Source organism: Odocoileus virginianus, chromosome 22, assembly GCF_023699985.2.
Source record: "Odocoileus virginianus isolate 20LAN1187 ecotype Illinois chromosome 22, Ovbor_1.2, whole genome shotgun sequence".
Classification (NCBI taxonomy): Eukaryota; Metazoa; Chordata; class Mammalia; order Artiodactyla; family Cervidae; genus Odocoileus; species Odocoileus virginianus.
In genome coordinates, this window is record NC_069695.1 from 34,489,695 (window position 1) to 34,517,658 (window position 27,964).

The 27,964-nt window shown below is 36.8% G+C and overlaps 1 protein-coding gene across 9 annotated transcripts in view; it reads right to left on the reverse strand.

Moving 5' to 3' along the window:
* Positions 1–27,964, reverse strand: part of NOL4 (nucleolar protein 4) — a 691,960-nt gene that overhangs the window by 302,648 nt on the left and 361,348 nt on the right. For 6 of the 9 annotated variants that reach the window (XM_070452829.1, XM_070452828.1, XM_070452830.1 and 3 more), the window contains 2 exons: positions 24,999–25,148; positions 767–878 (listed from right to left, as the gene is read on the reverse strand). In XM_070452829.1, the coding sequence (XP_070308930.1) occupies positions 767–878; positions 24,999–25,148 (262 nt within the window). Of the gene's footprint in view, positions 1–766; positions 879–23,964; positions 24,028–24,998; positions 25,149–27,964 lie in introns of those variants that run through there. The other 3 variants (XM_070452837.1, XM_070452835.1, XM_070452838.1) reach the window with 2 other exon arrangements.

Here is a 27,964-nt window from a genome sequence, read left to right on the forward strand (position 1 = left end):
TCACTAAAGAATCTGCCTGCAATGCAGGAGACTCAGGTTTGATTCCTGGGTCAGGAAGATCCCCTGGAGAAGGGAATGGCTACCCACTTCAGTATTCTTGGCTAGAGAATTCCATGGAGAGAGGAGCCTGGTGGGCTATACTAACACTTTCACTTCTCACACCTGCAGTGGGAGCTCATAGTTTTAACCACTGGACCATCAGGGAAGTCCCCACACTTACTTTCTAAGTGGACCACATAAGGGCCAAAAGGAAGCTTTTTATTTTTATATTTTGCCATTCTATTCATCCTCCAACACATGGGAATTGACTAGCTTCAATACAGCTTTGAGATTAACCTCTAAAATAATCCAAATAACTTTTAATGAAAGCCAAAGCCAAATAGTAACTTCTCTATAAAAATTTTCAGTGAAAGAAAATTATTATTCATTACTTTTAGAAATAAGAAAATGATAAATTTAAAAGAACACAGATGGAACATCAATTTCCTTGCTGAAGATAGTTAAAACACCATGAAATACACACAATGAATGTAAATTAAAACATTATTATAGAACAAAAAGTATTTGCTACAGTCAAGACTGTCTTTCATTTGAAGAAGGGCATTGCATTGCTTTGTAAGTGGATTTACTGGTTCCTATTTGAATAAATGAGATGATTTGACTTGTTGAACTGTTTCAATCTACCACATTCTTCAAAAAATGTGGGCTATAAATTGTCATTATGAATAAAATTACTTGAAATCTCACTATTTGACACTGCAGCTACCTTTATGATCTGTTCCATCTGGGTTTAAATGCATTCTTTTCTGGCACTCTGAGCAGCTCATTAGAAATCGTGTCACCGCTTCTCTTGGTAGGAAGGCATAGCTCTCTGAAATCTGAAATGATTCACAAAACAGGGGTGTTACTATACAAACGGACTGGGCATGATTCAACAGAAGTGATCACTGTATTTCCAAATAAGACGCATTATTCCATAATGGCAGGAAGCACAATGAAAGCATGCACTGCATACCATGCATCATTTCAAGAAATATCTATCCAACTTGATTGCATGTCTCTTAATAATCACTAAGAACGCGATGTGGAGGAAAAGGAGCCACATCTGGATGGAGATCTGTTTCTATTTCTGCATTTCTTTTAGGAAAAATAATCACAGGGTACAGATAGTCAGGTGAATTTTCCTTATTAAAATTGGCCCCATGGTTTTGGCAATTAAACTCATTGCTTGCACCATTAACATGGTATCCAATTTTACATATGCTTTTAAAAATTTAGCCCCAAGGAGAAACAATAAACTTTAGATTTTGCAGTAATAAGCAGGTCTTCCTGATTGCTTTTTAAAGTATTTTCAGTAAAAATAAAAAAAAAAATTAATCTGAACAGAACTCATGTTATCTATTTGCTGCAGTGAATCATCCTTTCCACAGAAAATGACACACCTGGAATGCATTCTGGCCACCAATTTTTTATTTGTTATTTTACATCAGTTTTTCATAATCTATGTCACACTGAGGGTCAGAGCCGCTTTTCCAGCACCCTACCCAGAGCTTCTCTTTACAGAACTGTGATCTAGAATCAAATTAAAAATCAATATTCTTATCAGTGATTCTTTAAATACTGACTTTTCAAAAACCAAGATATTTCTCTCATCAAAGCAAAGATTCTGGAAGTGAAACTGATAGACGGCTAACCATCACTAAATAAAACCTGACTCTTAACTCTGACAGGGCTGCTAGGGAGTCTGATTAGGGCATTAGTTTTCCACCATACTAACACTGACACTGGTCCATGAAATATGAGATAAGCAGGAGGAATAAATGAGTTGTAAATTAGATATAAGTGCCATAACAGTATCTCAGGTGCATGTAGAGCTGTTATGAACACTGATATATTTTAAGTTTGTAGAAAGGAAGGAAAATATGCACCTTGTGTTCAACTGAGTACAAATCTGCACAGGTCCTTCCATGTTAATGGGGGAAACTTTTGCTTATCCAGGCTGCAGAAGGAGCTCGGCATCAAGCAAACCTCACATAATAAAATCCAAAATTATAAAGGGTATTTTACCCTGGATTTCATAGGAAAATCAGTTTGCATCACTTAGCCTATCACTTTGACGCTCAGGGAAAAGAAGCCATAAGAATATCAAAGAGAAGAAATTAGTCTACAACTTAAAATAAGTCATGGATGATCCATACACAGGTAATTCACATTGAACTCTACTAGGATTAGACAATGACACTCTGATTTTTTATATAACTACCATTTGTAAATTAAGATATTCAGATTAAAAAAACTTCCTTGTAATATAGGAATTGTGAGGAAAAAGAAGTAGAGAAATTTCAAAGTATTTCATCAGAATATATTATGTTAGTTGTAAAGTAAAGAAACACATATATACAATGTAAATGTTCATTTTCATTCACACATTCTCTCTCTTCACACACACACACAAATTTGACTTTTATTCATCTATTTTTACAAAGCGAACTAACATTTTAGCCTGACTTAGTTATCTGATTAGAGATAATTTTTTTCTGACTCTAAAAATCTATTTTATAACAATTTGCAAGTTAAGTCTCTGCTGCATGCTTTGTCCAGACACTTCATATTTTAACACATATGGAGTTATAATCCACTGGAACTAATACATCTAACCAGTAAATTCATTAACAAGTAGGATTTGAGAAGAATGCTCCATTAATTTATTTTCAAAGAAGATTTCTATTAATGCTTTCCTCTTCTTACATAAAAGAGGAATCTTCAGTTGAAAAAATTTGCCAACGGGTGGAGTAAAAGAGATGCCGTGTTTGCTTCCACGGTCCTGATGCTCTGCAATTTTCCCTTTTCTCAGTGTTAATAAAGCACTTGTGTAGAAATCCCATCTAGAGAGCTTTATCATTGACCTGATTCAATTGTATTATTTGTCCTAGCACTACCTAGTTCCAATTTTTAAAATCATTAATCATATTTAATATTTCTTTTGTACTTTTACTCTGAAAAACAAGTATCTGTAATGACCACACTAAGTTATATAAGTTGACAAATAATCTGTACATTTGTGAATGAAATAATAAAAATTCCTTCTGTTATTTGAGCAAAGGTATTTTAGTAAGTATTGTATCACACTGATCTCTGTGGTATTCTGGGCATATCGCTGTATGTTATGTAGGTGGACAAAATCCCCTCTTTGTAGGTGCTTTTTTTGTGTTCAGAACCCATTTTATAGGGGGACCTGATGAGACAGCCTACTCTCCTCAGACCTTGCCTACCCCACCTCACGCTCACCAGAGCCGGGGGACCTGCTGAGACAGCCTACTCTCCTCAGACCTTGCCTACCCCACCTCACGCTCACCAGAGCCCAGGGACCTCGGAGTCTTCTGAGGCACAGGGAGAAGAGACCCTCAGAATAGGCTCTTCAAGCCTCACACTCATTTCTGAAGGGATATTTCTCCTGCCATGATGGTGAAGAGGGAAAATTCTTCCTTTCCCTTTTTTTAGAATCTTTCCTCTGCAGCCTGTTTGAAATTAAGGGTCCTAGGCAGCCTCCACTGACACGGTTCTCATACAGTGAGGAGACGTCCTTTAAAAGTTCTAAAATTATGGTACATTTGAATAATTACATTTTTATTTTAATAATTACAATTAAAGCCCATAATGAAATACTGCGCCTGGCCATGTCAATATCCTTTCATAACCCCATTCAGAGATTACACAGACAGTCTACATGAAGATTCCTGAACTTGAGGCCTGAGCTAAATGCTCCTATGGCCCTTGCCCTGATGAAAGGGTCTGCTCCTGTGAATGTTTAAATGTTAAATCAACTTTAAACAGATGTTCATAAACAGAGATAAAACTCAGGGATGTGTTCTTCTAGGCTGTATATCCATCAAAATCCTAAATATGTAAAAACAGGTGCAAATCAAATCTAGAAGGGACAGAAATTTTAAAATATTTTGATTCATATACTTGAAATACCATTCTACTCACTATAATTAATGATATAAAAGACTATGTCATTCATAAATGTCTATTTCCTTGACCCATTTTCCAAATCTAATCATTTCTCTTTTTCTAGGACAGAAATCAGACTTTGAATATATGGTACAGAGCATTTCTAGAACACTAGTGAGGATGATATTCATTTGAAAATTCATTCTTAGAAACATTTTTATAACTGGGAAAGATAGAGTGTATTTCCTTAGAATTGGTTTATCAACACAGAAATGCTGCACCTTGTTAGTAATAAGAAGCAAAACATCACTTGAATGGATATTAGTCTTGCTCCTTCTGTATGAAACACTAAAACGACAATAAAAGCAGCAACAAGACGGACACGTGACAAGTCATGTATATTGCCAGTAACAGAAATAAACATCCAAAGGAAGGACTAGCACAGAGTCATATTGAATCTTACAAACTAATGACCTCACACTATTCATCATGTAAATAATTACAAGGCATCTCTTCTTAGAAATATTATTTTCTATAAATCCAGACTTGTTTTCTTAGATTTATATATTGCTTTTCACTGAGTTTTGTATCCACTATTTTAGGTAGTGGCTAAACAAGATTTTATACTAATTTCTTGATAAGAGGATCCAGTGGTATAAGAGGTTAAATAAACTTCCATTGTTACACAAGAGAGGGCAAAGCAAAGAGCTGGAATTTGAAACTGGATCTCTCAGTCCTGGTCTATTTCCATACACTGAAGGGACCATGGTGGGCTCATCCAACAGACAGGTTAGGCAAAAGCATAGGTCCAAGGAAAGCAGGAACCTCAAAATATATTTTCAAAAATTTGATACTGTAAAAAAAAAAAAAAAGAAAAAGCCCAACCAAATCCTAACCCCAAAGTGTTACCAAAGTCAGGACTTGGGAACTTTTGTTTTTTTCCTGCTATCACTGCTGTATTTTTTATTATAAAGTATTATTATAGCTACAAAGCTCTATAGATATACATACTAAGTTTTTAAATTAATTCTACTTTTTTTCAAACTATTTTCCCGTTTAGGTTACTACAGAATATCGAACAGAACTCCCTGTGCATACAGTAAGTCCTTGTCAGTTATCAATTTTAAATATATTTAAAATGTATCTGTTTTAAATATTCCTTCAACTTGAGTTGTGGCTAAAGGTTTGTAAGATTCATTGAAGGTTTTTACTTATTTTTTTCTAAGAAAGGCAGGCTGCCACATGCAGCGCCTCATTTGGTGTGTCTGGAGTCTTGTAAGCTTGACTATCCTACATTCTCCTACAAATGGACCTTGGGAGCCTGTGGGGAGGGTCTGGAAGGAGAGCACAGCTACTCTTTCACCCTTGACCCAAGAATGATCCTCCTTTATCAGGGAAGGTCATGCTCTTCAGCTGGACATGCAGTTTCGGGAGGGAAGCACCTGAAGTGGTGAGGAAGGACGGACATACCCACCTAGTCAGCCAGATCAGTTGAATCAACCCTGGCGAGCAATGGGGTGACAGGTGTCACAGACAGATAGCCCTCACACCCTGTTTTTCCCTATTTTTTAACTTCAAATTAGCTATGGTTGAGTGGTGGGAATGTTGGGGTACCTTTTTTCATTGCTTATCACTTCTAAAGACTTTAATTCATCTGTGAACTAGATAACATTGAAAGTGTCTTCAATGAGAACATTATATTCTAAGTCCGTTAAGACCAGAACTCATCAGGAATGCAGAAAATAATAAATTTTATTAGCATTCTAAGAAGTATAAATCACCTCTTCAATTTAAAAATATGGTAATACTTCTACATAAAAATAACGGAACTGTAGCATCTATGGATGGACAGCATTTAGAACCGAGATATTATGATATTAGTAATCTAATGATATACCTGTCCACCTGAAGAGGATCTAATTACTAAGTCTTGTAAGGGGCCCTGCTATTGATCTGACACACTTGTGGGTTAAAATATAAAATGTAAAAAAACTATCAGGAACTTATTTCTGAAAAGTTTACCGACAAATACTATAGTTGAAAGGAGGATGAGCATTTTTACCTTGCCAGTGTCCCTGCCTTTGTGAAGGAAGAAGAAACAGTAGTTTTTTAAAATCCAACAATTATAAAACCAATGGCAGTTCCCAAGTGCCACTCACCTTCCCCTCAAAAGCTTATTAAGGTAAAACTATAACTTATTCAAAAGAACTGAAATTTTAAAAGTCAATCACAGTTAAATGAGTGTCCAAATCTCATAAATTTGATAATATACATAGTTCTTAAAGTCTTCTTACATTTACTTTGGAATAGCATGGTTTTATATTCAGAAATAAGTCTCCTTTCTTTGTGGGAGCTGACTATATGTGTAATGTGGAATTAGAAAAATTTTGAAATTGACTACTCAAAATAATTTAATGATAAACTGTTATATTTAAAATGGTAACCAATAAGAACCTACTGTACAGTGCAGGGAACTTTGCTCAGTGTTATGTGACAGCCTGGATGGGAGGTGAGTTTGTAGAATGGATACTTGTATGTGAATGGCTGAGTCACTCTGCTGTGAATCTGAAACTATCACAGCATTGTTAATCAGCTATACTTCAATACAAAATAAAAAGTTAAAAAAAAAATAGTACAAGTCAAAAAATTTTAAAAGAAAACCAACAATGAATAAAAACTGTCGGTTTGCTATACTTTTTCAGATTGTGTGAGTCACACTTACACGATCCAAGGTTATCTCATTAACTTGAGCCATAAGGTTTTTCAAATTAACAGCAAAGTTGATAAGACAAAAATTATTTTAACAGGACTGTTTGTCCTGTCCTTCTTGCCCAGTCCTATGAATTCTAATTTTAACTGTGTTGAATTTCCAAGCATTTTCAATAGAAAGGTCCTCAAAACTGACTCAGCTTGTCCCTAAACCTGCAATTCTTTGGCTCCTGAAATGGCAGAGAATTGACAGTTCTCTAAATTAGGGTTCTTGTTAACTCTGTGACAACTTTTATTTTCTTTGGCTATTTTACACAAAAGGAAATGCTTTCCTAAAATTCTACCATGTGTGTGTTTCCCATAAATTGGGTACTTAATAATAAATATACTAAGCAAGAATTCTATATGGATTTTATCATTTAATGTTCACAACAGTCCCAGGGATAGATGACTATCATCACCATTATCATCTCTGTTTAATAGAAAAGGAAACTAAGCTTCAGAGAGGTTGTATAATTTATCAAAAAAGAAGAGACAAGCTCTGGGTTCAGAGCCTACCTTTTATTCAGTTTTGATCACCACATTTTACAGCCTCTTCTGGTCATCAGTATTAAAAATGAAAGAGAGAGACTGTCTCATCCATAAGAGTTGGAATATTAACCTCACAGCATAGGTTAATTACACTAAAATGTTTATAATGTTCCCTGGAGTGAGGTTCTTTATAAGTATAAAATGCTCTGACTGGTTTGCAGTGGCCCTTTGGAATATAAGGGCCAGTCAAGGGCTCTGTACCTTGTCTCAGGTTTCAGAGTTCCACAAGAAACATATCAGACTGCAGAAACAATAGAGCTCCACCTGGAGGAAATTAACTGGCCATCTGCTCTGTTCCTACAGAACTGAGGCTAAAGTAATGGTTTTGTCATAATGCAGTAATATTGTAACAGCCTGCAACTAAATGCAGAGGAGGTTCATTTTTAATACAATGTACAAGAAGCAGTTCCTTCTTCCCTGTGGATCAAATGGAAAAGAATTTCCCTGCGATGCAAGAGACAGGGTTTGATCCCTGGGTCAGGAAGATCCTCTTGAGAAGGGAATGGCAATCCACTCCAGTATTCTTTCCTGGAGAATTCCATGGACAGAGGGGCCTGGTGGGCTACAGCTCATGGGGTCGCAAAGAGTCTGGCACGACTGAGCAACTAATACACACAAGAAGGAGTGTAAGTAACGTATTTCTAAAGGAATAAGACTGTAATTGTACAAAGACATCCACCAGTAGAGAAGCCATTGTTGGTTTAAGATTTGAACCTAACACATGAGCTAAAATAGAGACGTTGCTTGACATGGGTAAATCATGAGCATTAGCAGACAAAAAACGCTAAAATCAAAGGATTTATCAACCAGAATCACACCATTTTGTCCTAAGTTCACTAAGGTCTTAGCAAAAATAATCAGAATTAATGTTACTAAATGTTAGTAATTTGGAAAAATAGTAGGTAAGTGCTGAATTTCATTGTTAAGTAACATTACTCCAGAGCTTGATGCCTTTGTAAACAGTGTGCTCCATTTCAGACACTGAATTTTAGAGCAAAATAAAGTTGGTTTAATCGCACTACTTTTGAAATTACCTTCTCCACATTAGCTTTATAAAGTGAATTTTAAAAAAAGAAATAACACCTTTATTTCACTGGAATAATAACACTAGAATTTTTTTTTTTGCCAAGTATCATACAGTAAACCCATGGAAGAACTTGCCTTCGGGGCCCAATATTTAACATTCTCTTCTGTGAAACTCTTGAGATCATGTATAAAGAAACAGTCTCCTAATGACATTTATCATAACCGTATTGTGATATTTAATGTTTAATATTGTGATATTTTGGGCTTCCCTGATAGCTCAGTTGGTAAAGTATCCAACTGCAATGTCGGGAAGATATCCTAGAGAAGCGATAGGGTACCCATTCCAGTGCTCTTGGGCTTCTCTTGTGGCTCAGCTGGTAAAGAATCCTCCTGCAATGCAGGAGGCCTGGGATCAATCCCTGGGTTAGGAAGATCCCTTGGAGAAGGGAAAGGCTACCCACTCCAGTATTCTGGCCTGGAGAATTCCATGGACTGTATAGTCCATGGGGTTACAAAGAGACAAAGAGTTGGACATGACTGAGTGACTTTTTTTTTTTCATTTATTTTTATTAGTTGGAGGCTAATTACTTTACAATATTGTAGTGGTTTTTGTCATACATTGACATGAATCAGCCATGGATTTACATGTATTCCCCATCCCGATCCCCCCTCCCACTTCCCTCTCTACCCGATCCCTCTGACTTTCATTCACTTCATTCATTATGATATTTTATCACATACCACTTGCAATTTACATAACTGCATAATGAAGATGTAGAAAATTTATTTTTTAAAACTAATAAAATTAAAATGTAATTGAATAGAGTCTATAAATCCAAATACTCATATGGATCAGGACCTCATATGCCCTGATTCAAAAAGACACCACAGTCCAGAGAGACCACTCTCTGAGGAAGGAAAATCTTGTTTATGGGCATTATCTCCAGTTCAACAAGGGCCACTCTATCTTTATCTGGTTTACACACTGCATATTTTTGAATACATCTAAAGAGAGGGAATTAGGAAAAAAATATGTATGTATATATACACACATATAGCATATACATATAAAGCTTCAGTTCAGTTCAGTCGCTCAGTCGTGTCAGACTCTTTGTGACCCCATAAATCGCAGCACGCCAGACCTCCTTGTCCATCACCAACTCCCAGAGTTTACTCAAACCCATGTCCATCGAGTCGGTGATGCCATCCAGCCATCTCATCCTCTGTTGTCCCCTTCTCCTCCTGCCCCCAATCCCTCCCAGCATCAGGGTCTTTTCCAATGAGTCAATTCTTCTCATGAGGTGGTCAAAGTATTGGAGTTTCAGCTTCAGCATCAGTCCTTCCAATGAACACCCAGGACTGATCTCCTTTAGGATGAACTGGTTGGATCTCCTTGCAGTCCAAGGGACTCTCAAGAGTCTTCTCCAACACCACAGTTCAAAAGCATCAATTCTTCTGCACTCAGCTTTCTTCACAGTCCAACTCTCACATCCATACATGACCACTGGAAAAACCATAGGCTTGACTAGACAGACCTTTGTTGGCAAAGTAATGTCTCTGCTTTTCAATATGCTCTCTAGGTTGGTCATAACTTTCCTTCCAAGGAGTAAGCGTCTTTTAATTTCATGGCTGCAATCACCATCTGCAGTGATTTTGGAGCCCAAAAAAATAAAGTCTGACATTGTTTCCACTGTTTCCCCTTCTATTTTCCATGAAGTGATGGGACCAGATGCCATGATCTTAGTTTTCTGAATGTTGAGCTTTAAGCCAAGTTTTTCACTCTCCTCTTTCACTTTCATCAAGAGGCTTTTTAGTTCCTCTTCATTTTCTGCCATAAGGGTGGTGTCATCTGCATATCTGAAGTTATTGATATTTCTCCCAGCAATCTTGATTCCAGCTTGTGCTTCATCTAGCCCAGCGTTTCTCATGATGTACTCTGCATAGAAGTTAAACTAGCAGGGTGACAATATACAGCCTTGACGTACTCCTTTTCCTATTTGGAACCAGTCTGTTGGTCCATGTCCAGTTCTAACTGTTGCTTCCTGACCTGCATACAGTTTTCTCAAGAGGCAGGTCAGGTGGTCTGGTATTCCCATCTCTTTCAGAATTTCCCACAGTTTATTGTGATCTACACAAAGATTTTGGCATAGTTAATAAAGCAGAAATATACATTTTTCTGGAACTCTCTTGCTTTTCGATGATCCAATGACAATTTGACCTCTGGTTCCTCTGCCTTCTCTAAAACCAGCTTGAACATCTGTAAGTTCACAGTTCACGTATTGCTGAAGCCTGGCTTGGAGAATTTTGAGCATTACTTTACTAGACACTATAGCTTTTGGCCCAGATACTTTTACAGATGTGTTCCGAAACTATAAAGTCTAACCAATGGTTTTCTTACATTTGAGTTTCCTTTTACTCAGCTCATGCATGAGAAAAGATAAACAGTGAACATCATTATACTTCTATGGAGGAACTTCTGGATCAAGGGAGTGGCGCATGGAAACGGTCTCACAAAGGCGAAGATATTTTTCACCTAAACATTGAACAAATATCTGTTAAACACATAGGCACTAAAATTATCCCTGAATACTTCTAGGTATGGTTCTATACCACTAATACGCAGGGCCATATTAAATAACTGAAATCACCTGTTGGTAATTGTTTCACCATCCAGACATGATGGAACCTCCAGATGTACAAGCTAGATTTAGAAAAGGCAGAGGGACCAGAGATCAAATTGCCAGCATCCGCTGGATCATAGAAAAAGCAAGGGAATTCCAGAAAAACATCAACTTCTGCTTCATTGACTATGCTAAAACCTTTGACTGTATGGATCACAACAAACTGGAAAATTCTTTAAGTGATGGGAATACCAGACCACCTTACCTGCCTTCTAAGAAACCTGTATACAGGTCAAGAACTGGACATGAAACAAAGGACTGGCTCAAATTTGGGAAAGGAGTACGTCAAGGCTGTATATTGTCACCCTGCTTATTTAACTCACATGCAGAGTGCAACATGTGAAATGCCAAACTGGATGAAGCTCAAGCTGGAATCAAGATTGCTGGGAGAAATATCAATAACATAAGATATGCAGATGACACATTCCTAATGGAAGAAAGTGAAGAGGAACCAAAGAACCTCTTGTTGAAGGTGAAAGAAGAGAATGAAAAAGTTGGCTTAAAACTCAACATTCAAAAACTGAAGATCATGGCATCTGGTCCCATCACTTCATGGCAAATAGATGGGGAAAGAATGGACACACTAACAGAGTTTATTTTTCTGGGCTCCAAAATCACTGTGGACAGTGAGTGTCGCCATGAAATCAAATAATGTTTGGTCCTTTGAAGAAAAGCTATGACAAACCTAGATAGTGTATTAAAAGGCAGAGACATCACTTTGTTGACTAAGGTCCCTATAGTCAAAGCTATGGTTTTTCCAGTAGTCATGTATGGATGTGAGAGTTTGACCATCAAGAAGTCTGAGCATCAAAGAACTGATGCTTTCTAACTGCAGTGCTGGAGAAGACTCTTGAGAGTGCCTTGGACAGCAAGGAGATCAAACCAGTCAACCCTTAAAGGAAAGCAGTCCTGAATATTCATTGGAAGGACTGATGCTGAAGTTCCAATACTTTGGCCACTTGATGTGAAGAGTCAACTCACTGGAAATGATGCTGATGTTGGGAAGATTGAGGGCAGGAGGAGAAGGGGGTGACAGAGGATGAGATGGCTGATGACATCATTGACTCAGTGGACATGAGTTTCAGCAAACTCTGGGAGATAGTGAAGTTGAAAGGGAAACCTGGCGTGCTGCAGTCCATGGGGTCTCAAAGAGTCAGAAACAACTGAGCTACTGAACAACAAACAGGAAATCATTGTAATCACCCGTTGGTAATTTTTTGGCTAACTTTAATGTGATTCCAAAAAATTCTTTGATCAGGACTCAACATAAATGCTCTCAGGCAAAAAGTATATTCATAGCAGCTTAATCAGTTAAACAAAAAGGCAGACCTTTTTCTTGTCTGACCAAATTTTCATTTACTCTGACCCTCAACAATTTTTGCTTCCAAACCCTAACTGCCATTTCAGCAAGACTTCGTGTTATATTGTATCTATTTGACTCTATACATCTGTTAAATAACCAACTGAATTCCAGGGACTTAACATCTTCAATATCAAAACTGGGATGCTGCCAGGTTTGCACTTTAGCCACCCGCCCCCAAACTCTCTCCTGCCCCTTGGTGGTAGGTTCTCAACTTTTTGGTTGGATTCGTATCAATCCCATAGTATTGATTTTACTACACTCTGGTACTGTAAGTGGGGCTTCCCTGATAGCTTAGTTGGTAAAGAATATGCCTGCAATGCAGGAGACCCCGGTTCAATTCCTGAGTTGGGAAGAGCCGCTAGAGAAGAGAGAGGCTACCCACTCCAGTATTCATCAATTACTCCAATATGCCTTTTTCAGTTCATATCACTGTCTACTATCTCCTTTGTTCTTCTCTGATCATTTTCTATATTCAATCATCACACCCATTTATCAGGTTCTCTTGTCTTTTTCATTTAGTTAAGGGATGGCCCAGTCAGGAATATCTTGAGTTGATTTTTAAATATGAACAAGATTCCAAGGGGCTTCCCAGGTGGTGCTATCAGTAAAGAACCCTCCTGCCAAAAAAGGAAACATAAGAGATGCAGGTTCAATCCCTGGATTGGGAAGAGCTCCTGGAGGAGGACACAGCAACCCACTCCAATATCCTTGACCGGAGAATCCCATGGACAGAGGAGCCTGGGAGTCTACAGTCCATAGGGTTGCACAGAGTCAGCCATGACTGAAGTGACTTAGCACACAAAGGTTCCTAGATAACATACAACACTCACAATTAAATGTGAATTCCAGATAAACATGTGATATTGGGAATAACATATCAAAATTATTGCTAATCTGAAATTCAAATATAACTGGGCATTCTGTATCTTTATTTGTTAAATCTGGCAACCTTGTAGGGTACATTTAACTGAGATGAATGAAAATATGGGTTAGAGCCCAAAGATAATTTTAAATGTGGAACAAATTGTTGTGCCAGGAAGATCTAAGAATATATCAAGAGCAGAAGTGAGAAGCAGGGTAGGTGGAAGTGATTACTGGGCATCTGCAGGCAATCTAAAATCACAGTGCTCATTGAAAGCAATGTTTTCCAACTTGTTAGACCAACAGCACAGGCAGAAACGTATTTTACATCATAAGCCAGAACATATACACATTTCTACAGTAAAACAGATCATTTATATCCTCTTCTATTTCATTTTATAAAAGTTATCACAACTCACTACATTCACTTGAAAATCCATGAATGGGTCATGATACATAATGTGAAAAATACTGGTCTAAAGCACAGGAATACAGTCTGTCAGTCCAAAGACATTTGCTGTGGTGTTGAGAGAAGATGGTGATTATGTGGTCAAGTTTAAAAGGAAGGCTACAAATTCAAAGGAAGTCTAAAGCAGGCAAGACTATTCTTAGACAGTTCAGGTCAAACTTTAGACAGCTAAAAGCAAGTTGGAAATCTGAGGCAAATGCTTCAGATGAAGGGCAAGAGGAATAAAAATTGAATCAAGTGCAGTCTATCCTCCAGGGATGGGAAAACGGTACAAGTGCAAGGTAAGAGGCAAAGGCGGTGAACTTGGGCAGAGGGACAGAAATATGCTATATGATGAAAAGAAACAAGAGGAGGAAAATAGAGACATCACACCCTTCTAGGACAACATCGGATGACCTGAGCATGACATCACGGTACATTAGCAAATCAAGATGCAGGCAAACAAAAAATAAAAATGATCTAAGTTAATTATAGCTAATTCATTTTTATAAGAAATAGTTTTTGCTCCACTGATTATACTTAAAATTTTAGCTATACTGCTTTGCAGAAAAGAACTTTCTTTTCTATTTTTTATCTTTATTACAATGAACATCTTTAACTTGGAGTTGTATTTTTGCAATAATTAAAATAGCCATGAACTGTGCAAATGTGACTACAGCAAAAAGAGAGTCCAATAAACTGGGATTATATTTCCAAAGTTGTGGGTAGTGTTTCTGTGTTTCCTCTTATGTTAGAATATCTGGCTATTAAGGAACAGATTGTCATAACAGAGAATCTTTATATTAGATGAAAACAAAAATGAGCAGATGGACACTAAAAAAGTTTTTCTCCATACATGGTTCCTAAAAGTAAAATAAAGAGAATCTCTAACTGTTGCATGTAAATAAAATGACTCCACACAGCAAATGTTTATTCAGTGACTTGCAGCATGAATAGCTTCATTAAATATACAATTACACACATGGAAGTGTGGGGAAATTGACTTCTATCTTCTTTGATATATCAGTGTTTTTGCTGGGACTTAGGGGAAAACAAGTTGAATTCAACTTTTTTGGTCCAGAATTCAATGGCATGGTCAAGCTCCCATGGGTTCCTGTTTCAGCTACTTTGGTTAAAGTTTACCCTTACTAAGACCTGCGAGGCAGAGGGATGGCAGTACTTCCTTTAAAACAAGTAGTCAAGAATACTGCTGCCACAGTCACCCAAAACAGTCAAGATTTAGCCATGTTAGGAGAAACAGAGAAAAATGGAGAAGCTTAGGCTTCACTTTACTAAGGAGAGCCACGAGTCACACAACCCTCACATTGTTCAGTTGTTCAGTCATGTCCGACTCTTTGTGACCCCATGGACTGCAGCACGCCAGGCTTCCCTGTCCTTCACCATATCCCTAAATTTGCTCAAACTCAAGTCCACTGAGTCGGTGATGTCAACCCTCCATCTCATCCTCTGTCACCCCCTTCTCCTCCTGCCCTCAGTCTTTCCTAGCATCAGGGTCTTTTCCAATGAGTCAGTTCTTCGCATCAGATGGCCAAAGGATTGGAGCTTCTGCATCAGTCCTTCCAGTGAATATTCGGGACTGATTTCCTTTAGGACTGACTGGTTTGATTTCCTTGCAGTCCAATGCACTGTCAAGAGTCTTCTCCAACACCACAGTTCGAAAGCATCAATTCTTCGGTGCTCAGCCTTCTTGATGGTCCAACTCTCACATCCACACATGACAACTGGAAAAACCATAGCTTTGACTATAGGGACCTTTATCTGCAATGTGAGGTCTCCGCTTCATATGTCTATGCAATGTGCAGAGTCCATGAGGAGTTCAGAGGATTTAGGGCATCAGTCACTCATCTCCTTGCATGGTCCTGCAATAAAACATTCTCTGCTTCAGCATTTTGGTTTCTTTGGCCTCACTGTGTCAGGCACACCAAGGTGACTTCTGAAAACAAGGAATAACTAGAATTGTCTTGCTGGAACTTAGCATTCGGGGTTAAGGATAAATCTTGGAGTACTTGGGGCAATGCCATCTGTCTGGCCCCGAAGTCTGTAGTGCCCTATTGAGAAATAATGTTTTAGACTGTACAAATAACTATGCAAACCAATGGATACATTTCATATACCAAATCACAGTGCCCAGGAATGCCTAAAAATATTTGAACACCAAATACAAAAAAATCTGGTCCAAATTCCAATTCTTAGAATACGTTTTTTCACGGTTCACCTTCTTTCCAATTGCTGGGGCCAAGGAGCAGAGCCATGCTCAACCATGGCTGTGTTATGACAGAGGACATTCCCAGAAAAATGAACGGGAAGGAGAGGGTGAGGAGGAGAACAGATGAACGAAAGAAAAAAAAAAACACACAGGAAAAGGCTGTCACTTGTTACTTATAAAATGACTAAAACTGCTGCAGATGAAGTTAGTGAATAGCACTTTCAATTCTGGAAAAGTCATGAATGAAAACATGGGTGGATGTTTTCCATGGGCCACTGAGGACATAGATGATACAAAGAAAGAGGCTGCTACAACATCTAATTAGTAGACAAAAAGGCGTTTACGGCCTCTGTCCCCTCACAAACAATTCTGAATTTTTAGAGACTATCATGTTTCTATTTACCCCACTACGTATAATATCATGTTGGGACCAATGATTATCTTTACACCTTTACATACATAAACACTTATGAGCCTCAAAACAACCCTACAATTAACACATGCAAAAACTGCATGCATAAAACTTACCTAATTGGGATTTAAACTCGAGTCTAGCTGACATCAAAGGTGGCACCATGTTCTTCCTATTACCTCATACCAGTAATAGCCCATGTCCTATTCTTCTTTCCTATTACATTTTATCCCAATTAAATAGGTATTTAAATAAGCATCCATGTGCATATACTGTAGGAAATTCAGGAGCTTTTATTTCTGACATCATCAGTGTCCAGGAAAACCTAAACCTCTGGATGCGGTCTGCAAAGCTGCACTGGCACATTTTCACCACAAGGGTGCACTGAAGTAGCAATTTATCAAGCTGGACAGAAAGAATTAATGATGCTTCTCCAAAGGGTTAATTCCTTTGCAAGGAATATATCTATTCACAATAACACAAAAAGTATCAATGACAGAATTTGTGACATTAGTTGATGATAAACTGGTTTGGATGAGTTCTTAAATATTTTGATGGTCTCAACTACCTAAAAGAAATTTTCTGAGTATAAAGGGATTGTACTCTTATTCTGCCCACCTGGGCTAATTCTCACTAGAGCTGTATAAGAAATAAATCAATTCTGACAAATGAGTGAACATTATTATTCTGTTTTAGAATCGCTATTTAATAACTCTAATTGGCAGGCCGCTGATTTACTTTTTCCTTCAGTTGGTTTTATGCATCTGTCTGCTTGTGCTTAGTCTGAGTAATTTTGAGTTATCAAAAATAATGAGTTTTCCTACATGAAAGTTAGGGTTAACGCTGTGTGTGTGTGTGTGTGTGTGTGTGTGTTTAGTCACTCAGTTGTGTCCGACTCTTTGTGACCCCATGGACTGTAGCCCACCAGGTTCCTCTGTCCACGGAATTCTCCAGGCAAGAATACTGGAGTGGGTTGCCATTCCCTTCTCCAGGAGAATCTTCCCAACCCAGGGAGGGAACCCAGGTCTCCTGCATTGCAGGCAGATTCTTTACTGTCTAAGCTGCCAAGGAAACTCTAAAGTTACATGTCTGTGCTTAAGTCACCCAGTCCTGTCTGACTCTTTGTGACCCCATGAACTGCAGCCCGCCAGGCTCCTGTGTCCATGGGGATTCTCCAGGCAAGAATACTGGAGTGGGTAGACATGCCCTCCTCTCGGGGATCTTCCCAACCCAAGAATCAAAGCCAGGTCTCCCACATCGCAGATGGATTCTTTACCGTCTGAGGCACCAGGGAAGCCCAATATGACGTGTACCATGTTTAAATTCGGTAGCTGTTTTCAATACTCAGCAATCACCTTCATAAAACCTCTACACTTGGGGAGGGGATATGTGGATATGGTTGTGCATCTGATGAGAAATAAACAAATGTGTGAAAATTTAATGTGTTTATACCTTGCCTCAAAGATGATAGTGTAATTAAATGGAGCATCAAAGCTTTCCCTGAAAAACAAAGGGGGGGGGCACATGGGTTAAATAACTGCTACCTTATTCAGAGCCTGCAAAACTGCAGAAATCCAGGGCGCTGTTCAAGTCAATATGAACTGTGTAGTGCAGGGTCTTTAGAGCCATGGGCCACAGTTCTGATCTTATTATCTCCACTTATAGTTAACATCTTTATACTACTTAGTTGGTATCAAAAATTCAAGGACTTCACAGAGACAAGGTGAAATTTTTCCTTCAACATGCATTTATGGAAAACCATGAGATGGTCCTTTTACTAAGCTGAGACTATACAGTAATATGAGAGATGGATATGGCCCCCCACCATTAGGGACTTCGCCATTTTTTTTTAAACTTTGACTCTAGCTATAAATAAAGGGGGGAAAAAAGAAGGAAAATTTTGCTACTTTCAGCAACATGGATGGACTTGGAGGGCATTATGTTAACTGAAATAAGTCAGACAGAGAAAGACAAATACTGTGTGCTATTACTTATGTGTGGAATCTAAAATATACAACAAACTATTGAATATAACAAAAAAGAAGCAGACTCATAGATATAGAGAAAAAACTAGTGGTTACTAGTAGGGAGAATGAGGGGCAAGGGACAAACTACTGGGTGTAAGATGGATTCAAGGATATATTGTACAATATGGAAAATAAAAGCAATATTTTGTAGTAACTGTAAATAGAAAGTAACCTTTAAAATTGCATTAAATAAATTGGATAAAATAAACAAGAGGAATCACACAAAAGTACCATAAAATAGTTATAACTGAGTGAGTTTTAAAATAATAAAATATATTTTTAGGTCACTGACTTAATATATAACAGAATCACTGAGTTCTATATTAACAAATGTCTATAAAATATATTTGAGTTTGGAATAATTTTAAACTTTTTCCTACTTCTATTTGATACCCAAACAATTGCTTATTTAAGCCATTTTGGTGCGTAACAACAAAGAGAAATAAACAATGTCATCTGCGTAAAAAAGACAGGGACTTATATCTGTTTAACTGCTGTATTATTTTGCTTTTTTTTTTTTAACATTAGGTCCATGAAGAGTGTTTACAGACATAAAATTAATTCCAAGCCCCAGAGAATATTTTCTTCAATTCTTGGCCTCAGAAACACCCTATATGTGCACTTGGATCTGTGTGAGCAAAAGGAAGAAATCACAATAGTAAAAGGGTGTCTGAGGAAGGACACAGGAACACAGCTTGTTGATATTCTATCCGTAAATCATGACGAGGCAGTTCCTCCACTGAGAAATCTACTTAATGTTCATAGTTTTTAATCTAATACTTTCTATTTTGAAACAATACTCTCATCTTTTACAACTATTTCATAAAAAGAAATAGGTGGGGTTTGCAGAGGCTTTTAATCCTTATTTTGACACCATGGACTTCCCAGGTGGCACTAGTGGTAAAGAACCCACCTGCCAAAGCAGGAGACGCAAGAGACGCAGGTTCGATTCCTGGAGGAAGGCATGGCAACCCACCCCAGTATTCTTGCATGGAGAATCCCATGGACAGAGGCGCCTGGCAGGTTGAAGTCCGTGGGGGTCACATGAAGTCGTACATGACTGAAGTGACCGAGCACGCACACACTTGGTAACATGAGTTCTCAACATCTATACAATACATGCCAAAGACTACCCATGATGCCACATGGGACTCATACAAAAACAAGGGTGACTGTGCTACTTGGGACATTGGTAGGTTTATCTATGGCACGTCACACATTTCTTGCCTACCTGTTCTTCAGCTAAACCCAGCTACATATGAGAGACAAACACATTCACAAAATGATCGCACAAAATGTCAATGACTGCTAGTAGCCTAATGTATTCTCTAGCTTCTCTTGCCTGAGGATATGTGAAGTCCATATAAAGATATAGAGGTCAATGGTTTAAACCAAAGAAATTAAATTCTAATTATAAATTTAAGGCACTGTGATAGGGAAGGGAAGTGATATTCAGAGATCAAGGCCTTCCTGACACTAATCACAGAAATAGCTATAAGCCCCTATTTCATAGTGTCTCAGCCTATAGGACTATAAGTCAAGCAAGAGTGATGGTTACAGGATCATTATGTTTACAATGAAATTTGAGGTGTGATCACATTTGTTGCATTGTAGCTTAAAATCACATTATAAATTTAGTAACGGCCTGCTCACCACATGATTCAGATCACTGCAAAATTTTAATAAAATGGAGAGCAGTGAAAATCTGCTGACACTTGAGAGTCATTTTTTATCCCCTTTCTTATTTGATCACTATTTTTAAAACTTGGAAAAAAGAAGTCTAATGACTACAGATACTTTTCACGATTATTATTATCATTATTACTATTTATGAGAGCTCTCTAGATGATAATAAAGCCAAAATCTTCTATATCTCTGCTATGCTCATCAGCCAATCTGCTTTATCAAGAGCAGGAGGCATTTTCCTGTTTGAACACTTCTTATGCCAGCCAACTTGTTCACTTTGATACTATTTTCCTTGTGCCTCCTCATACAGTAATGGCTCCATACATACTGCGAAAACTGCTATAATTCCTTCAGAGTTGGAAGAAAATAGAAATATATCCCCCTCATTTCACATGTGCAAAAACTGTGGCCTAAGCCAAACAGAGGGTAGATGAATTGCTAGGAACTTTCAGAACTTTAGTTTAGTGTTATTTATTTATTTTTTTGGACAGTAAAATGGTTGCAACTTTTGGTCACTCCTCTTATTCTCAATTGACAAGAATTCTGAGAATTTTGACATAACAAACTAGCCCAAACAGTGCAAGTTAAAATATCCCACTTAGCAGTAAAGGCACCAAACCAATAGATATGAATAAAAAAAGAACAGGATAAAAATGATGCTGACTAGGTTTTAAGGTTAAGTGTTACAGGACCTGAAAAAATAAATACTTTTCCTTTCTAAAGTCAGAATAGGAATACAGACATTATGGCTCACATATTATTTTTCTATAGTATGTCCCTGAATGTTGTTATTGTTCAGTCACTCAATCATGTCCGACTCTTTGCAACCCCATGGACTGTAGCCCACTAGACTTCTCTGCTCGTGAATATCCCTGAATAGGAATATTCTACTCATATTTAAAGTAAATTTTTTAAAGAGAGCCAGTTTTAAAATTTTTCAGAAAAGTAATTGAAAATTAACGTAAGACTGGAACTTGGGAAGCAGCACATAACTGAAATTCTCATAAACATCATCTAGCAGGAAAGGTCCTAAACAAAGGGATCCTGGCTTACTTCCATTCTTCCCTTCAGCCTGGTCAAACTCTGGATAACAGTTATGCTGTGGACTGTCAGAGACTGTGACATTTATAAGATGTACACAAAATAATGCCTCAGTTATGACTTTTCCTCTCTTTCCCAACATGGAGGCATTGGGGCAAGCAGAGGAATGTACATCCATAATTATTATTAAGACAAGGATGGAGCTATGTTGATTGTCCTGCTTGTCCTTCTACCTGGTACAAGACTAGTGATTGGATAAAGGAGAAATACCATTATTCAAAAGTTGACCACAAGGCAAGCACTTCATGAATATTAACTGATTTATTTTACCATGCCATGCACATCATTATCTCCCTCTAAATAGGAGGGAAAAAAGTAAGTAAGTGGCCCAAAGAGGCACAGAGAGGAAGTACTAAATTTGAAATTTAAAACTGAGTTTGCCTGGCTTCTGGTCTACTTTCTTGTAGCTGTAGCATATGCTTTCCATTCGGAACTAAATGAATGCAATTATTGGCAGCTATATATATGAGTAATACGTGTAAACTTACTGTTTCACACCACAAGTTACATGTGTATGTGTACATTTACACGTACATATGCAGACTGTTCTCTCTACTGAAAACACTGACTTTTCTCACTAGTTCCTGTATTTCCACCACTTACTTTTATTTTAGCAAGAAAGAACTTTGAAACTTTATCCTTTAATTGGACCCTAACTAAAGACACCTTTCTAGGAAGCCAACTGTGCTTTAGCCTGTGACAAAATGCAAGATAAAAGACAACTGGAGAAGGGCTGTGTTTCCTGAAGATGGAATTCAGAGAATAGTTAAGGACTTCAGAATTCAGAAAAGTTAAGGACTGGAAGATAGCTTCCTGCATTCATGATTTTTTTTAAACAATGTTACACAATTAATTTTGAAGTCACTTTCCAAACTGATAAGTATACTTGCATTCAATCTTAGGAGAAAGATGTATTTAAGTTCAAATGTAAGTGATATCTGAATGATTCACACTTCTTCCCTACTCTGTTAATGTATATCATCAATTCAAAAATATTGAAGGAAACACATTCAGTGCACCAGTAAAAGTTTATACAGAGAGACAAATGAAAGGAAAAAATACCTAAAAGACACTAGAATTCAACAATGACTAAAAAAATTATTTTTGATAGCCTTTACATATTCCTAAAATGTGTCATTTTATGTGGATTTTTAAAAAGAGCTCATAAGTAATAGAACACACCCTCCAATTTTATCTCTAGTCAGATCAGATTGCAATAAAATTTAAGTTGTATAATGACTAGATATTTCAAGGAATGATATACTGCAGATAGGTAAAAACAAATGGCATTCAGAAGTTAATCCAATATTAAAGGACCACCATTTCCTGCAGAGTGAAAACACAGAAAAGATTTGCAAAAACGGCAAAGTAAATAAAATGACCACTAAATCTATTGGTAATATTATTAAGACAATATGACACGTTTTAATGATTAGTTGTATAAGTATAGTTTCTTGGCCATGTAGCATAAGGGAGAAAAAGAAAGTCAATAAACATAATCATGCATGCTCTATGAGCCAATGTGTTAGAAATAGAAAATAATCTTAATGGGAACCATTATAATTGCAGTAGGTATCTAGCTAATTTTACCAATGACTAGCCAATTCCAGCATTAGCATTGAGAACTAAATTCTGACCCAACACTCTAGGACCCTAATAGCACTAAACCACTTCATTTCAAATTACATTTAGTGTGATGTCCCATTAGCTGAACACTTATATTAACTTTTAACATTAGACTTAAATTCATTATAAAGTTATATGTACAGTTTTGCTGGCAATGCAGCAGTGTTTGTGTTTTTTCTTCCCCTATGATGTACTGTTACTCCATAAAATGGAGATGTTTTCTAATTAGGATTCAATCGAGAGATACCAGAAGGCAAAAGATTAGGCCAGAAGAAACCTTTGTGATATTAGGAAAAGGTAAGAATACTTTAATTGCAAAAACAAAAATTAAATTTGGCAAAGAGAAGGATCTTCAAAAAGGACATTCTCAAGAGGGAATCAGTGATGCTTCAGACACTATTAGTATGTTCAAAGTTGGTATCTATCTCTACTCCAAAATGCAGAAAATGTCTCCAAAATGTTAATGCAAAATGGTATATATTGGAAATGTATTTACCAATTTATTGGAAGGGTTTAGCATGCTTTATGGCAGTAGATCAGATTCTCTACATTTAGTAAAACATAGGATGAGAGATTTGGGTCTATGACCTAATTTTATTTTAATTAAAAGTCTCTAGTAAATGCACTTCAAAGATTAAATCACTTTCAATTGCTTTTGGCACCTACACAGATTCGGCTGCCATATGATTACTGACAATGAAGCTACTTGGGTTTTTGTTGGTTTGCTTTCATTTAATACAATTGAACTGATGTATTCCTACCTTACAAAGTCCTATCAAGTTCAGGTAGCTATTTTGTAAAAGTGAATTATCATTACCATAAGAATACACAGTTAGTGATATTAGTAGATCAATATATAATTTTTTCTCCTATTATTATCTAGAGATACAGCCCTGGTTTAGGAGACAGGCAAAATGAGTATGTTCAGTAATATTAGTTTGCACAAAAAAAAAATTTAAGAAGCTAGATCATTGTCATTAGTCATGATAAAAATGTCTCCTAGGATATGTAAGTCAAAAGAAAGTTTATGTGGCAGAATTATGTAAGGAAACTTACAAAAGTGCCTGCCCACAAACCATGCAATCTGGAAACAGCCAAGAAACAAAACCATAGAGAAGGAGAGATAAATACAACATGTATTAGGGGTTATTATGCAACTAAGATTCAATATGATCCTGGAAATATAGCAAAAAATAGTTATGGAAAAGAAGCTATTTCTTATGCTCAGTAGCTAATTTTCAAACATATGTACCTGTATTTGAAACTTTGAGCATTTCACACATTTTTCTGTATCTGAAAAAAAAATGGATCCAGACTGATATTGTGTATAAATATAGCTGAAAACAGTTAATATAAAGGTAGCCAAAAGCAAAGTTCAATAAGAATTATAAAAAAAAGATATTGTTCTGATTGCTGATAAGGTATTTCTGATGTACACTTGCTCATATTGGAAAAGAATGATTTACTGTTCAATTTTCCTAGAAAGGATGAATTATCTATAGTAAGATGATTTCATAAAATGTTTAATTAAAAACTAGAATAAAATGTTTAGATTGAACAGTAAGTATAATTAGAAACTTTAGAAATAATATATAACTCCATTTTGACAGTAAATATTTCAAAGTCTAACAGTTAATTATATCTGTTTTCTAGATAATTTATAATAAAAACATTATATATTTTCATTTTTAATTGATCAAGGGCATTACACTATAAAAATAACACATACTTTTAAAATAATCTATACTGGAAAATTAAGAAATGCATACCCTTCAGGGTAAATGTATTTAATACAAGGTAATATAAGAAGAGGACAAAAAATTTTCTTATTCATGTGATTATAATTATTAAATAAGAAATACCTGAACATATTAATATGATTTGAAGGGGAAGGACAGTTAAGACAATAATGGTAGTAAAAAGTTCATCTGTTCCAATACATAATTTATATTGTATGATTTGAAAATACATTATGTATTGAACATATAACACAAATAATCTTCCCATGTGGACATTTAACTGGGACTAACCACATTGTATGCTTATTTTTAAAAAATGATAATGCTAAGAACACATTTGAACTATATGAAATAAACTTAGTGAACATACAACAAAAATAAAATCAGTAATAATAATAGTTGAAATGCTGGGTGTGACCATGATACAGTAAAATTTATGTTGAAGATAGAATATTCATAATTATTTAACCCAACTTTAACAAGCATATAATATCAAATTTCAAAATGCATGCCTTTTTTTCTCTTCTATTTTCATTTCTTAACTTACTGCTTTGTAAGTTCTCTTTTGTCCAGCATGTTTCCGAATTTGTTCTCCATTTGGCCCTGTTTCCACATGCATTGAATAGATAATGTCAAAGAAATCTTCAACCACAGCTACCTGCCGCAAAGATAGCTTCTCATCTACCCCTACGCCATCCTGTAAACAAAACCAGAAAAAAAAAGGCACAAGATTAATAAAGATGTATTAAATACATAAGATTAACACACAAATTTCATTATACAAAAGCATTTTGATAAACTGAACCAAATCATCTAGATAGGAAAATTGAAAACATGTGATTGAATATCTCAGTTTATACTTTATTTACATATAAAACTTTAAGAAACATGAAAAAGATATTTGGCAGATTTAATAATGTCAAACAAAGGTCCGTCTAGTTAAGGCTATAGTTTGTCCAGTAGTCAAGTATGGAAGTGAGATTTAGACTATAAAGAAAGCTGAGTGCCAAAGAATTGATGCTTTTGAACTGTGGTGTTGGAGAAGACTCTTGAAAGTCCCTTGGGCTGCAAGGAGATCCAACCTGTCTACCTTAAAGGAAATCAGTCCTGAATACTCATTGGAAGGACTGATGTTGAAGCTGAAACACCAATACTTTGGCCTCCTGATGCGAAGAGCTGACTCATTTGAAAAGACCCTGATGCTGGGAAAGACTGAGGGCAGAGGAGAAGGGGACGACAGACGATGAGATGGTTGGATGGAATCACTGACTCAGTGGACATGAGTTTGCGTAAACTCCAGGAGTTGGTGATGGACAGGGAGGCCTGGGGTGCTGCAGTCCATGGGGTCACAAAGAGTTGGACACAACTGAGCAACTGAACTGAACTGAATCATGCTTACCCATTAATGCAATCTTTTAAATTTTGTAATGACTTACTTATAACTTTCTTAAACAGTATAACTTTCTTAAATTATTCCAAAATATATTATTAAGGCCTAGTATTTTATTGCAATAATTTCTTTCAGATATTGATTCACTTATCTAATGAATATCTATTGTGTCCCTGGGTACTGGACATTGTTATTAGAGAAATGAAAGAAATAATATGAAACCTCTACCCATAATATCATAGAGTCTAGGAAAGAAAATTCATATATTCTTCTATTCAGATTAGACTAAGGGATCGTATGTGTGAAAGGTTAAAACTGTGAGCTCTAGAGATTATCTAGGTGTAAAATTTGGATCATCCACTCAGAAGTTGTGTATTTTCTGCAAATCACCTAAACCTCTCTGAATTTGTTTTCTTACCCATAAAATAGGGATATTAGAGCTTACTTAACAGAACTGTAATCATTAAATGAAATAATGTATGTACAGGATATAACCCAGTGTTTGACATTTAGTGAATAGTCAGTAAATCGCAGCTTTTGCCGTTCTGATGATCATGATAAAAATATAAGTACTAGGGCAATTCAGAGAATAAAGATGTCACCTCTGATTGCGGCACCTTCATAGAAGAAACAGAATTTGACAGTTTGCTGAAGCAGGGGATTCATCACGGCAGAGAGAAAGACCACAGGAGCCAAAAGTTTCCATACATGACTGAGAAGAGTAAACAGTAAGCTTTGAATGAGATAGGAAATGAATTTAATCTTACATGGCTCCACCTGAAAGAATTCACTACTTCTGAGTGGAGGATCCCAAGTACCACCTATCTCCAGAGCACCCATTTTTAACTTTTAACCCTTAGTCTAATATTGACAACATCATAGATACATTTTTATTTCTGAAGTGAAAGGTTTTCCTACTTACACACACACACATTCAGACAGTGTTCTTATTCAAACCTTATTCAGCCTGAAGCAACACTGCATTTCTATCAGTGCTGGCACATAACAGAAGGTGATTAACCTGAGCAAAATCATTACACAGTCAACGAGTCAAATGGCCAAGCCTCTTGGAACAACAGGGCCGGCAGACTAAGCTCACTGCAAAACTGAAAGCAAATCGCATGATGTTTTTTGTTAGTTTGGTTTTATTTTATTGATTTGTTTCTGGTTCAGAATAGATCTCAGAAGCAGCAGTGCCTAAAGCAGGATATTAAATAACTATATATACCAAGTTTTATATAAGGTCAAACAACCAGATATTCCACCTTTGTTAAATCTGAAGTGCTTCCTCGTAAACTGTCTGTGATGCGTGTGGTTCCTCACTAGGTTTCAGGCCTTTCTGATTTCTCTCCTTTAGTATTTCAAGGCATCTCCTTTATACTGGAATCCAGAGATAATCCTTCATTGCCTTGTGATACAAGACCAGTGTGCAGTGAGAGCTCAGAGAAAGTGCATGAAATAGCAGCAATCAGCCTGTAAATTTGCTGAAACTGAGAGGTTGGTGTCAGGGAAGCACCACATCAGATGTCCACCCACCAGCTCTCCTGGCCAAGCCTCTACTCTTCAGAGAACATCCACTCTTCTTAGGCTGGAAATCAAAATTCTAAGTTGACTGACTAGCAACTCTGTCCTCAAATCTTTGTCTTCCTATTTCCCAGAAATAAAGCTTATGGAGTTTCCTCTCCATTCCCTTACTAGATAACCAGAAATATAGTAATTTTATACAGTTAATATGTAGTGATCATAGCCTATATATTCATTCCTTCAACAAATATCCTACAAGTACCGACTACTGCCAAGCCCTCTGGCTAAGTGCTAAAGCTATCAAAGTGTAGGAGACAGATAATCCAGGTGTTTGTATAGTTTTCAGTCTAGTATAGAAAATAAATATTTAGCCAATCATTGCTAGAGCTACATATTAATTTCCTGAGGCTTCTGTAACAAATTACTGCAAAATTGGTGGCTTAAAACAAAGTGAACTTATTCTCCCATAGTTCTGAAAGCCAGAAGTTCAAAATCAAGACACTGACAGAGCTGCACTCCCTTTAAAAGCTCCAAGGTATGACATCGGCTTCTTTTTTGATGTGACTCTGCTGTGTCTCTCACTTATAAGGACTCATCTT